The following is a 13,704-nucleotide window of genomic DNA, read 5'->3' as shown; positions in this document are numbered from 1 at the left end:
GATTAAAGTCAGAATTCAGGTTTTTTTTCCCTCTAAATTTTGACTTTAATTTGAGAAAAAGTCAGAATTCTGCCCTTTTTCTTAGAATTCTGGAAAAAAAAGAGACGTGCCCACTCCCCCCCCGTGGCCCCAATCCTCTTCTATAGCTAAAATACTTGCTTTTGCAAATTTGATTTTTTGATCAGCACAGCCTCTACATGCTGTTGGTTTAGAATCTAGACGTTTCTGTATGTCATAACAGTGCAATAGACAATCAGCAAGCTCATGCAAGACCCTGAGGCTGAAGCAGCTTAATGCATCATGAGAAGTTTTATTTGTTTGTTTTCTGAACTCATGTTTACAAAAAAAACCCTGAAATACAAGAGTAGACCAGAGGGAGAGTTAAGCTCAAATGGGAGGCAAGGCCCCATATTGTACACTCCAGTAGGGCTGTAACATCAGGTGGGCGCTAGTCCACAAAGTGGTGATGGAAGAGAAGTCAGATGTTCCTGCAAAGCATCCTGAAGCCACAAAGGCTATAATCATGAGAATGAAGATGCACAGCATAAAGAAACCCACTCTCCAGATGGCTTTCTCCAAGGTACCTGGGCATCTTTACACGATTGAGAAGCAAGAAGGAGAATAATGAGCGAGAAAATGAAATACGATGCCTCCATCACGTACAAAATCTTATCTGAGTACCTTTTAGACTGAAGCTTAACTGCGGGAAGATGAGGTTTCAGCAGCTCCTCAGTCTTAGCTTCCTCCTGCAGACACTGTAGCAGGCATCATTAATGTAGCATTTCTAACTCAGTTTCTCTAGTTTGTATTTATTTTATTGAACTTCATACAGACATCTACATTTCCAAGATTTGTGGAGTCTGTCATGCCGGTATTCATTTCAGCTGTTGAGGCCAGCAGTTTAATTTCCTCTGCAAAGGACAGAGGGCGGTTGGGCACTCGTTTCTTCTCTCTCATCAGGTCACTAAAAACAGAGTGACGCAGTACATTATGAGCTCTCCCACTATACTGTATAATCTTTTAAAGCAAGAGGATCTGTGAGTGAGGATTACAATGTGGCCTCATCTCGTCTGTCCTCCAACTGCTTACTCAGCTCCTGCGTTGTCTGCCTGAGGTCCTGTAGCACAGACACAGGGCCAGACAGTAAAACACCTTAAAAGTTTATAAGTCAGAATTGTGCAAATGTTACAAGGGCATACATGCCAACCTTCCCAATTTTTCCTGTAGAATCCCGAATGTCAGTGCCTCTCCCAAAAATCTCCCGGAGCCACCATTCTCCCGAATTTCTCCCGATTTTCCACCCGGACAACAAAATTGAAAAACCATATATCGCAGAATTCATAGCGCGGCCCAGCCAATTCCAGTTTCCAACTGTGGCGGCAGCTACTTAGTTTTAATATTACTCCTATTACTCTTTCTGGGTCACAAAATAAACTTTTAACATATTTTCAGGCGAGAATGTAGCTGTGTAAACTTCAAATATCTGAGCCGAGGAGAACAGCGAACTCCTGGCACATCGTTTTCAACCCCCGCGGTCTTTCACTACTCAGATTAAACATGATATATAAGTCACTTTGATAACTTAAAACTGCTATTGTTGGACTTTTTTCAGTGTTTTATTTGTTTGTGAGTAAATCAGTTTGGCTGAGATTAAAGTTATTCAATTAGATTAGATTCAATTTAACTTTGTTAATCCCTCGGGAGGGTTCCTCCGGGGTTTTCACACAGCTGAATAAACGTCAAACAGAAAACTGATTAAACAGAAGTGTGAGATGGTCAAGAATTTATGGCAGCGTCAAGTTGATATTTTAGATAGCAAGGAGCAGGCGGCAGAATTTCACTCCACTGAGAGAGTTCGTGACGTAATTCTGCAGGCTAGACTGTCCAATTTCACAGTCGCTCACTTCCGGCCTACCCGGCTTTCGGAGGACCCGGCCCACTTAGATTACGAAGGCCAGATCCTGAGGAGGATGCAGCCTCTCAATTTGGTTTCTGGCCAGCCAATAGAGCTGTTGGATACGCCCAACAGCCCTTTTGAACGTCTCCCTAATTCTGAGGTTTCAAGGTTGGCAAGTGGGGACTCTTTGTGAGCATCGCCTATGGACTGATTCCAAATGCAGTATCACATTTCAGGAATCTCTGACTCTCACACTGAAGATGAAGCAGACAATCCCTCCACCAAACAGACTTTAAGATGAGGTTTTTTTTAAATCAAACAGTAATTGTGACCCACAACTACTAACTGCGCGCTCGGCTTGCAGGCACACAGCATGTTTAAGATCTCCCCGCTGACTTTCAGTGATGTTTAAGTCATAAAACTGTGAGAGCTCCTCCAAAAGCGTCAGCTTACGACTCCAATCAATCACATAATACATCACATAATAATCTCTGTAATATTCTGGATATTTATTATTGAGCTATTTGTATGTATTAGAGCTATTTCTTATATTAAGCAATTTAGTTCAGTCTGTTACTGTTCTTATTGTATTGAAAGCAACTGTAACCACATAACTTCATTTAATAAAGTATTCTGATTGTGATGAAAGCTGATGTCTGCTTTGCATCAATACTCAACAGTTCACACAGTCTTCTTATAGACCTGCTTTTTCTTTCTTCCAAACATATACTTGATGATTCTGGCTAGACTTTTTATCTCTCTGCATCTCTGACTTATCCAGATGTTTTCGTGAAGTGACTGCAAGTAAGGATTCCTTTGGAGGACTCTTCCATGCAGGCTGTGTTTGCACATCTGAACTGCACAGTGAAATAGTGCACCAACTCTCCTCTGTCAGTTAAAATTTCCAGCAGCTCTTTTGAATTTATGACGTTGATTTGTTTTCATTTCTTGCACAGCGGGGGTGCAGTTTTAGCTCAAAGTTTTCCAAGCCTTGCAGATATTGTCTTGACTTTCAGAGTTCCTTTTAACTGTCGTTTCTCAGTGACTTGTCAGACAACTGAAAGTTGGAGGTACTTTGATCTTTTTAAAAGCCTTCCCTTTGATGCCCTGACAGTCTTTTCAACTATGGCACTTTTTGACCTGTCAACAAGTCAATTAAGGCCCAAAGAGTACCCGGACTTTTACATACAACTGTGCATTTGCAGATCCCAACAGCTCCAATGCAAGCTCACACATCATCACACAAAGGAAATGTCTCTCTTGTCAATAGTCTGCCAATCACTGACACAGTTTGAAATCCATGTAATAAACAGTTGCATCGCATGAATAAATTGCATAAATTATACTCTTTTTGGTTTAATGTTGGATTAGATATCAATGGATAAAACATTCTTACCTTTATATTGTTGAAGCACTCTTCCACAGTTTCATTTAATTCATTCAACTGCAAGTCTATCTATAAAGAAAATAATAAACAACAGAGAACTGTGACAATCTTTACTGTTAATGTTTGTGAGAAAATCTGAAACTGTTGGTCAGTCACTGCTTTGTATTGACATCGATGCTGATCTTACACTTGCCCGATGAAGAGCCTCATTCTTGTGCTCCAGTTTTGACTGGTCCTCTTCCCTTTGAAACTAAAAAACCACACAAAATACAGAAGAAAAGAAGATTATCAAAATACTATATACTCATGTCATTCAGGTTTGTCAAGTGAAACCAATGTGGACGTTTTTTACATCTGCATTGTTTTTTAAAGTCTTCCGGTTGTATAAAAGACTGTAGCACTCAGCTTCCTTGATCTATGATATGACACCCTCCTGGGATCTTTATGAGCTCATTAATTTCAAATCATTCTGAATAAAACATTCATTTTGTAGATTATGGACATTATTAGAGCCAAAAAAGAGGATTATGCACCGTATTCTTGTTTTTAAATAACTTGTCAATCACATAAGAATGGGCTGTCCTTGTTTTTGCAGTCAGATACACTCCTTGTTTGCCACATTCAGTTTCAAAACTATAATAAGGCAACAAAAAACACTCAGTTGGAGGCTTCATAACTTTACTAACGTGTGACATCGAGGTGGCTATAACCATGGTGGAATTGATAACGTTACCTTCAAGTCCTGAATTTCAAACTTGAGGTTGCTCAGTGTGAGCTTGTCCTGGTCTATCTCTTGTTGGAGGCTTTTGAGCTGAAAAAAAAAATTATTTTGACAACTTAAGATGTCAAAACTGAAACCCAAAAGCAAAATTCATCCAAGATAAATAAGCATGTATCACTGCACACTGAAGCTATAAAATATGAGTGTTTAAAGTTGTTACTGAATGTGAAAAGTAATGCATATCTACCTCTGCAGCTAGTTTCTCATATTTTTCCTTCATCACGGTGGATTCCTTCTCCTACACAAAAACATGAAGGTTCATCTGAAGTGAACTCGCTGAGAGAAACCAGCGATCAGTGCAACATTACATCTACATTTTATGAAGCTTAAATATCACTGGAGGAAATAATGATTTGATCCACGGCTGGATTTGTTAGTTTATTCACTGGCAAAGAAATCACAAGTCTCCAATTTTTATGGTTGTTTCTTTTTAATGGAGAGAGACAGACAATCAACTATTCAGAAAAAAACACATTACATAAAAGTAGTAAATTGATTTCTGTGCCATTGAATGAAATAATAAAACATGACTTAGCACTTGGTGGAGAAACTGTTGAAGATGTCTCTTGTAGTTACCACCAGGTTTGCACACATGTCAGGAGGGATTCTGGCCCTCTGCTCTTTACATGAACTTTCTAAATCCTTTAGAGGTTTCTTGGCTGCTGCTTGGGAAATCAAAGCTTCAGCTTCCTTCACAGATTTTCTATGGGACTGATAGGCTACTCCTTAACATGCTTCACATTGTTGTTTTGGGTCGCCAAACTCAAGTTCATGCCAAAGAGCTCGATTTTGCTTTCACCTGATCACATCACTTTCTCCCAAACCTTCTCTGAATCATTTAGCTGTTCCATGGCAAACTTAAGATGGGCCTGTACATGTACTTGCTTGAGCAGGGGAACCTTGCGGGTGTCGGAATCAAAGAAATTGATTCTGAGGATAGGACTGCTTTACTCATATAACAAGTCTGTTATTGATTGACTGTAATCTATGTACCACATTGGCTCACATCTCTCCATTAAAATGAAACTACCATAAAAACTAGACACTGTTTATTTCACTGTAAGTGAGCAAACTTACAAATTCAGCTGTGGATTAGATAATTCCTCTGCTATATTTCAAACACTTCATACGAACCAATTCACGGATCTTTTCTTCATTCCGTCTATGTGCCTCGAAGTCATCTGCCAGAGCTATGCAAGGCTCCGCTTCAGTCTGTTGCAAGTCTTGGAAAACTTTCTCCATGCTGGAGACACACAGCGACAGTTTTAAGCTTCTGACCACATTGCTAAAAAAGAAGAAGAACCTAATACATAAAATCACCATTAAAAAAAAAGCACAATTATCCAGTAATAACAACTGACTTATAATAGGTTTAAATTAAAAAACAAACAAAAAAAGGTTGTATCTTTGATTTATTAAAAAAAAAATCATGGAGGGAGAGATCTAACAGCGAGATGCAAAGTATTTCACAGGCAACAATAAAACAGCAAGATTAATCTGAAATTAGTAAAATATTACAAACTCAACCTGATAAAGTACTGGATTGTTTCATTAAATTCCAAGCAAGAATTAGGCTACGTTCACACTGCAGGTCTTAATGCTCAATTACGATTTTTTGATCAAATCTGATTTTTTTGTCTGCTTGTTCACACTACAAATAAAATGTGACAGCAAACGCGCTCTAGTGTGAACCGTTCACGGCCCTCAAAGCGGCCCGCATGCGCAAAAGAAGACGTCACACACAACACGCTCTGTTTAGACCCAAACAGTATTGTTTGACTGATGGCCTTTAATATAAAGACTTGTTTCGGACTTTACGTTTCCCAATTTTGTTTAAAGTTATAAAGTTATTTTGTTATTTACATATGGCCTAATAATTATCCTTATTGCTGTTTTAGATGAGCGGTGCTTCAAAGGATAGTTGCAGATTTCTGTGAGAATCTGCAGATCTACAGTACAAATAAAATGTTCACGTTTCTCCAACGTTGTCTTCCCAACAGTTTCACTAACATCTACACTGGATGGCCAGGAAGTGTTCACGATGTCTTCTCCGGCGCTGATAATTGGCATCTGTCTTGTGTCAGTGACGTAAAAGACGGATTTAATGCGACATGACCATTTAAACAGCAGTTGCTTTCTAAAACATCAAATATGTATCAGATTCAGTGCCACATACGAAAGTGACCTAGATCAGATTTGAAAATATCAGATCTGTGCTGTTCACACTGTCATACCATGATCGGATATGGGTCGCGTAGGGTCAGAAAAGTCGGATTTGATGCGCTTTCGCCTGCAGTGTAAACGTAGTCTTGGAAACATTGCTGTTGTCCTCAGGGCCAAAGATAACAATCTTTCTCTTTCAGACTTTTCCCAAACAAACATAAACCACAATGTTTTACTGGAAGCCAAAATATGGAAACATGTGACACTTGCACCTGAATGCCACCGAATGACAGGGAGACGAAACGGAAGTGACCCTTCCACAATCAACTCGTGACAGTCTTAACTTACGCTTCAACTTGTTTTCTGAGGGACTTATTCTCCGAACCCAGTGCTGCCATGTCATCATCTGCACCATCGAGCAATTTCCTCATGTCAGCATTTTGATCTCTCAGCAGACTCTGACTGTATTCCAGCTCTGCTATTTTCTCAAGCATCTCCTTTGATGACCTGCACATGCACATCACAGAAAAAGGTCATATGCTGCACAGTAAGTCCAACCGGTTGTGTGTGTGTTCATTAAGCATCACTCACATGTTTTCCTCTATGACATTCATTGAGTTGGCGTATTCCTTACCCTGCTGTGATCAACATATGTTTTTGTCAAAATCCATATAAAATAGTGACAAAGCCACAATACATATTTTTGAAATGAATGGTGTTGAAAGTAATTTAGATTTCAACTAGATTTCAACTAGACTTTATTTACTCAAGCATAAATACATTTTTGGCAAGAAAGAACAAGCAAATGCACAGGTTTCTATTAGGTAAAGTAACAAAAATATATGGCACAAAATTGTCTTTGGGACAATTTTGTGCCATGAAAAACCATGATCTACTTAATTTATCTAGGCCACTACAGTCATGTGAAAAAGAAAGTTTTTACAATATTGTGCAGGGATTCTGGCCCCCTCATCTTCATAGTTTTGCTTCAGTTCATTGAGGTTTGCTGGGATACACTTATCTGCAGTTCTTTAAATGTTCTGTCAAAGCATTTAAATTTGGGATGAGGTCTGGACCTTTGTAGCACCTTGATTACTTTCTTTTTTAGCCATTCTTTTGTAGATTTGCTGCTGTGGATTATTGTCCTATTGCTTGACCTGATTTCAAACAGGTTTTAGCTATTTTAAGACTAAAATACTGGTATTTAGAGTACTTCATTGTCCACTGCAAAACAAGTTTACCACCCCTCCACCACCATGCTTGACAGTGAGCATGAGATGTTTGTGCTGACGTGCTGTGCTTGGCTTTTGCCCAACACAGCATGTCACTGTGCATTATGTCTAAGCATCTTCACTTTGGTCTTGTCTTTTTCAAAGAAGTATCATTGTTTTTTCAGATGTAATAAAGCTAAGCCATGCTGACACTTTTACAGAAGAGGCTTTCTCTTGGTAACGACTCCAAAGAAGGCCTACCTGTTCATTATTTTCATAACTATACTGTCATGAACTTTAACATTTAATATGCTAATCGAGGCTTGCAGAGATTGAGATGTAGCACTTGGGTTTTTGCAGTTTCACTAAGCACTGCACAATCTGAACTTGAATATGCTGGGATATCCACTCCTGGGATGATAGAGGTATTGTGTTAACACACACCTGATTGCTTCAGCCCAGTAAAATGCCTAAACTCCTGCTTTTACAGAGGTGCTGGTACTTGCTTAAGGTAAGTTAATCATTTACATTTGGAGCACCTAGCTGCTACTTGCCCTGTTACTTGCTATGGCTATAGTAAGGGTTTGTTAGGTAACTAACTAGTTAACTTAGTTTTTGCATCAAGTCCTTTTTTTTAACATGACCGAACCAGAAATGCTTCATACGAGGCATATTTGTTTTGGCCTTGCAGGCAAGACCAGGACATCACACATTTAAGTAGAATGACATTTTCCTGTTAATGTAAATATAGATGGAGGTATGATTAAGGCCGCGTTAGCTTGAAAATGAATAAAAACAGACTCAGGCTTAGCTAACGGTCAACTTAAATGCGAATAATTAAAGCTAATAAGTTATGAGAACTTAACTGTCGTTTACAAAATGGTTAAGTTTTTTTAAAAAAATACAGACACACATGCAAGCATTATTGTAACTTTACATAAATGTTTAAACATACTAAAATGGAGGGGGGAAAAAGCTAATGCAAGGTAAAAACGTGCAAGCTAATGGCCAGCTTTACATTTTTTTCAGTTAGCGTTAGTTAAATTAAATTCAACTTTGTGCAATAAAGACAATTACTAACAGAGCTTATAAAAGTGTTTCACTGGTGTTGTAGCTGTATAAAACTAACAAGCTAAAAAAACCTTACCAGTACAGGAACACTTTGCTACTTGGATACCTGGTCACAGTAGCTTAACTACCAAGGATCTAGCTTCCATACAAGCTGGTTACCATGGCAGCAATTAGTTGGGCAGGCTTCACAATAAATGCACTTTTATCAAATCGCTTATTTCCATCTAGTTTATAACAAATTCATATAGCAGTATAACTGTAAGACTCACTGATACTGCTTATAAGGGATCAGAAAAGTTGCTGCCATGTGGAAAAAATGTAAACTGTGCTGGTAGATATTGCTGCTCGCTTCAGTTGCAATTATTATTTCAATATTAGACAAATACGACAATTTGTATGTGTTGTGTTCAAGAAACCTGTCTTGGATGTTTTGAGCTTTGTGGTTATTATCCATTAGAAGATGGGTAAACCTCTGTCACACAGGGATGGACATGGCCAGAGGCAGGCTGTGGGTGTTTAAATGCTTAGTTCATCCCAAAGTGGTAATAGAATATCCCTTGTCACAGAACAAATTGAGTCTCAGCATGCCATACCAGTATTATTCCCATCTTATATTGTTTTATTTTGGTGAGCCTCAGTTTTCTGTCACCTGATGTAGTCCCTGCTGCTGTAGCCCATCTTCTTCAAGGTTCAATGTGTTTTGATTTCATACCTTGGTTGTAACAAGTAATTATTTAATTTACTGTTGCCTTCCTTTCAGTTTATGCATTTCTCTGAACTCGGGATATTTTCAGTTATTTTCAGATGGCTGTGCACGAAACTCCAAGGGAATCAGCAGTTTCTGAAACTCAGCTTTGTTGTTGGTGCCAGATGGAATGGTCTATGTTCAGTTACTTAAATCACCTTTCGTCCCCTTTTCCATCTCGACATACATAAGTACACTGCCATAAAATATGGCAAAGATTTTATTTTTTGGTGATTTTTATAATTGTTTTTATAATTGTTCCCTATTTGAACAGGATCTATTTGGAATTTTGGAGTAAGAATTATTTTTATTAGTCAAACATGACAACAATTGCAGTTTAAAGTGATGCAAATTAGAAAAAAGTTAAAACTTTTGAAACCCAAAATTTAATTATTCAGCACAACAACTTTAACAAAAATAGAATAATATTAAAATTAAACATTTCTCAGTGGTATATCCCTTCAAGCAAACACCTTTAAAAGGCAAAACCCAATAATCAACCAAACAAAATTATATCTTTTGGCAAGAAACTAACAACAGTTGTAAAGAATAATAATATAAAATTTAGTGACCAGTAAAAACAAACAAAAAAGGCTTGTAATTTATCAGTACACTTAGGCCAGAAGAATTAAAATAAGAAAAATAAAAGCTGCCAAGGAGTAAAATACATGGAGGTAAAGGAAATTCATTTGGCATCAATTAAAACTGACATGTTCGCATTCTTCCATATTATTCTGAACTGAAGCACTTGACAGGATGAAGTACACTCAAGACAGGTAAACAGTTACAGGGATACCTCGTGAAAAAAGAAAGACTCTATAGTCATCAATTATAACAGTTTGAATGTGTTTGTATGCAAATACTGGTTAATTATAGGCAAAAACAGGATGCTCTAAAGATTTTTATACAGTATGTAATGTATAGGGTACAGAATGAGGACACAGACGCTGCTTAATGAAATATCAAGTATGGAGGCAAAACAGTTCACACATCATAAGCATGTACATTTTAAATACTGCATTCAGTAAACGTAAACTGTCATATTTTGCACTTTTTCCCCACACCATTTCAGTGTTTATTTTTATTTATTTCAAATTAATGTTGTGCTGAAGACATTAAGACCGCTCCTTTGTGTCTCCCACTGTTCCACCTGCCACAGCAGAATCCAATTAAAAAGGTCAGTTTAATAAACTCAGGAGCATCCTCAGAGCAACAGCAAAATAGAGGCAAATGATTGTGTATTTTACAGTCCAATGGAGTAATCAGGAACTGCGTAAGCCACACTTGTGTAACGTTCGGATTTAGGCAGCCTCAGCGTAGGGAAGCAGCTATTATCAACACTCCCACGAGGCGTCACTGTCAGAGATTGTGAGTGCTTCTCAACAAGGATTAAAACTGAACGTTGTTCAGTCAAAATACATTCTTATTTCAGTGCTATTTTTAAACATGTATTATCAGTACTCGCTTGCAAGATGAACACATTGAGTTTCTGTGTTCATTTTCTGAGGCCAGCCTTGCTGAGTGTACGGATTACCATTTAAGATCAATGTACCACCAAAAGAAGACCCTTAATTTCTTTGTCTCAGCACAGAATCTACAGAGTAGACACTGGCAGTGAGTTACACCCACCAACACATTACACAGCCACAGACAATTCTACTTTCTTCCCACTCCAAGCTACCTCTTCTTGAACTAAGATGAGTTCCCCTGCTGCTCCCGATAACATTAACCACCACCACTAAAGTAAAGACACTCGGTCCGCTCCGATCAGCACCTGTTACCGCGAGGGCTCCAGCGATCCTGTGACCTGGAAGTTTATGCCGTCTCCTGGCAGTGGCGAGGTGATGAGAGGGCAGAGCCAGCAGATGTACCAACGCAGGCCCAGCGTGTCATGCAGGTTGCCAAAGAGTCCCAGGCTGTAGGGTCGGCGGGAGGAATACCACTCCCTGGTGGTCTGACCACGAAACAGCAGGTAGAGATGGAAGAAGAAGAAGGAAGACACCAGCAGGAAACCCACCACGCATGTGTCTGCGATGAATGCGAAGGCAAAGGCACGCGCTGAGACCTGGCCTGGGGTGACGAGGAACAGCAGCACACATTAAATCACAGCAAGTGATAACAAATCCAGGCAAACTGAGGTCTGTGATTCATCTCATCACCAATGAACCAGAGGCACGAAGACAGTATCAGTTTTACTTAACCCGTAGAGTTTCTAAAATAGAAACTAAAATATGTATTTCTGAATAATTTTAACTATTTTTTCATAGATCTTAATAGTCAGAGATGTAAAAATAATGGAGATGAACTAACTGTATATTTGGATCTGATATTGACATTTAGCTGACTTTTTTTTTGTGGTTACTAAGATATGTGATCAGTAATGACACCAGTCAACAGTGGGAATATCAGCCAATACCAGGTGAAATCAGACAGCAATAATGATAATTTTTCTTTAAGCAGAGATGACAGTATCCTCTTTCCTTCAGTTTTAATACATTATGTTCAGTTAGCAACATCTATAAGTTCAAACAGAGTGCCAAACAGTTAGTATCACAGTAATAATGTGCATGAGACGCTCCAGCTGTGACAAACCAGATCGTACCTGAAACAAGCATGATCCAGGGTATGAGCAGCAGCAGGATGCTGTGTACCGTCACACCCTCCTTCAAGATGACAATGAAGACCTCTGCGTTCATCAGGGTGGCGTACAGGAGCCCCGACCACATGAAAAACAAGCAGCTCAGGAAGTAGCGGTAATTGCGGAAGCCCACGCACTGGCCAAAAAAGACGCAGTGGTGATCCCGCCGCAGCACGCACACCTTGCAGTCGTAGCAGTGGGAACAGCGCGGAGGAGTGTGCGTCTCACATGTGTAACAGTACCTTTGAATAAAAGACAGACTTTTTTTTAATGTATGGTTATTAGTAAATCTATTTTATTGTGAGCATCAAAAATAAAGATTGTGTTGAGCCACACGTTAATAATTCAAATGAACACCTGCTTTGGAATAAAGTGTGAAGCAAACTTTAGATCTGGCAAAAAGCAAAAATCTCACTTCTTTGCTGCCGTTAAATTAATTATTTATGGTTCCCGATCTCGCATTTTTCAGATTTTAGAAAACCTACAATCTGTTTCAGTTGACAGCAGAGGTTATATTTCTTGTTAACATGCAGTACATGTTATGCAATGCTAAACTTTGTTATGTAATCCCCCCCACCCCCACTATCACATTGCACAGTTGTAAGCAAAGATTTACTGCAAATTTAATCTGATTACTTCACTCAAACATAAACATCTCGTCTCACATCTAAGTCACAAATAATCTGTTAGGATTCAGTGTTTTTCCTAGCTTGTCTTTCTTTAAAGCCTAAAACAATATGTCAAGGAACTCTTGCCTCTCCCTTGCTTATAGCTTATGTTGGGCAGGATAGGGAAGCACACAGGAAGTAGTTTTTCTGATTCGATGCTTTATGAAAGTTACAAAATACAAATTAGTTGCCCAGAACATTATTTAAATCAAGATTCTTATCAAATCATGACGACAACAACAACAAACCCGAAGCGTACAAAGCAGGTAGCTGTAGATAGGTGGCAATATTAAACATACAATGTGCTGTGCATCAAATGTTCATTTCTACAGCTGTTTAATCCTCACCTCCACCCTTGGCCGAGGACTTCTCCTCCCAGGAACACTCCCTTGATACTGGGACTAGTTTTCATGAAGAGCAGGGCGTTCCAGCAGATGTTCCCCAACATGAAATACTGGGCCAGCAAGTGGATTAATTTCCACCGAGAGGACCACTGAGTCTTCTTCTGGTCTGGCTCCAGCGGAGCCTCCACCGACACCAGGTAACTCACCTCTCCGGTTATGGAGAAAACCAAGAACGTGTTAAGGACCACAGGGAGGTGGTGACACATCTTCTCCACCCTGCAAAACACCTTACTAGCTATACTCGTCATGTTTTATTTGAAATTGCACCTAAAAGTGAATACGGATAGCGGAAGGAATGCTTTAGCCGACGCACAGCGGTAAACGTCGGCTAGCTTAACTAGCCTAAAACAATCTAAATTAGCCTCTCGCGTGAGATAAAGTCAAACACATGAAATAAAAAAAATGCCTTACGTGTCTTCCGGAAAGTTACAGTAGCGTAAGAAAATAAATGGTACCGTTTTAATCTTTAAAAGCCTCACTGACAAGCACGATCTCTGATTGTGGACGGAATCTCGTCTGCTAGTAGGTGTTACATGAAAATATATCCGCAATGCAACAATATACTTTGGTTCCACCTCTAACTTGCCATGGGTAAAACATGACTAAATCACTCTCCTTTAGCCCTTTATTTGTATATAACTGTGTTTATCGTTTTTTGCTACGTCCCAAAATGGATTTCTCTGTGCCAGCAGGCACCATTTTGGTGTAAATTTGCTTCAACCACAACCCTGTTTTGAAG

The 13,704-nt window shown here is 39.1% G+C and overlaps 2 protein-coding genes across 7 annotated transcripts; both read right to left on the bottom strand.

Moving 5' to 3' along the window:
- Positions 1-290: 290 nt before the first annotated feature.
- LOC146524798 (uncharacterized) lies at positions 291-8,701 on the bottom strand. 5 transcript variants are annotated; one of them, XM_085182138.1, is made up of 12 exons: positions 8,587-8,699; positions 6,820-6,866; positions 6,577-6,735; positions 5,200-5,350; positions 4,253-4,303; positions 4,018-4,095; positions 3,472-3,534; positions 3,294-3,353; positions 1,053-1,117; positions 835-964; positions 682-755; positions 291-592 (listed from the first exon to the last, which is right to left on the bottom strand). In XM_085182138.1, the coding sequence occupies exons 2-12, from the start codon at positions 6,840-6,842 to the stop codon at positions 388-390; spliced, it is 1,059 nt and encodes a 352-aa protein (XP_085038264.1). In that variant the 5' UTR covers positions 6,843-6,866; positions 8,587-8,699; the 3' UTR covers positions 291-387. The 5 variants fall into 5 exon arrangements, with proteins under 5 accessions (XP_085038264.1, XP_085038273.1, XP_085038288.1 ...); XM_085182147.1 differs by having other exon boundaries at positions 841-964; XM_085182162.1 differs by having other exon boundaries at positions 5,200-5,308.
- Positions 8,702-9,640: 939 nt separating this feature from the next.
- Positions 9,641-13,662, bottom strand: zdhhc24 (zDHHC palmitoyltransferase 24). Of its 2 annotated transcripts, XM_085182187.1 has the most exons (4): positions 13,377-13,662; positions 12,909-13,181; positions 11,858-12,135; positions 9,641-11,325 (listed from the first exon to the last, which is right to left on the bottom strand). In XM_085182187.1, the coding sequence occupies exons 2-4, from the start codon at positions 13,169-13,171 to the stop codon at positions 11,033-11,035; spliced, it is 834 nt and encodes a 277-aa protein (XP_085038313.1). In that variant the 5' UTR covers positions 13,172-13,181; positions 13,377-13,662; the 3' UTR covers positions 9,641-11,032. The 2 variants fall into 2 exon arrangements, with proteins under 2 accessions (XP_085038313.1, XP_085038307.1); XM_085182181.1 differs by having other exon boundaries at positions 12,909-13,658.
- Positions 13,663-13,704: the final 42 nt, after the last annotated feature.

This window comes from Neolamprologus multifasciatus, chromosome 2 (genome assembly GCF_963576455.1).
Source record: "Neolamprologus multifasciatus chromosome 2, fNeoMul1.2, whole genome shotgun sequence".
In the NCBI taxonomy this organism is placed as follows: domain Eukaryota; kingdom Metazoa; phylum Chordata; class Actinopteri; order Cichliformes; family Cichlidae; genus Neolamprologus; species Neolamprologus multifasciatus.
The sequence above is the reverse complement of the archived record's forward strand: the minus strand, read 5'-3'. Positions and strand labels throughout refer to the sequence as shown.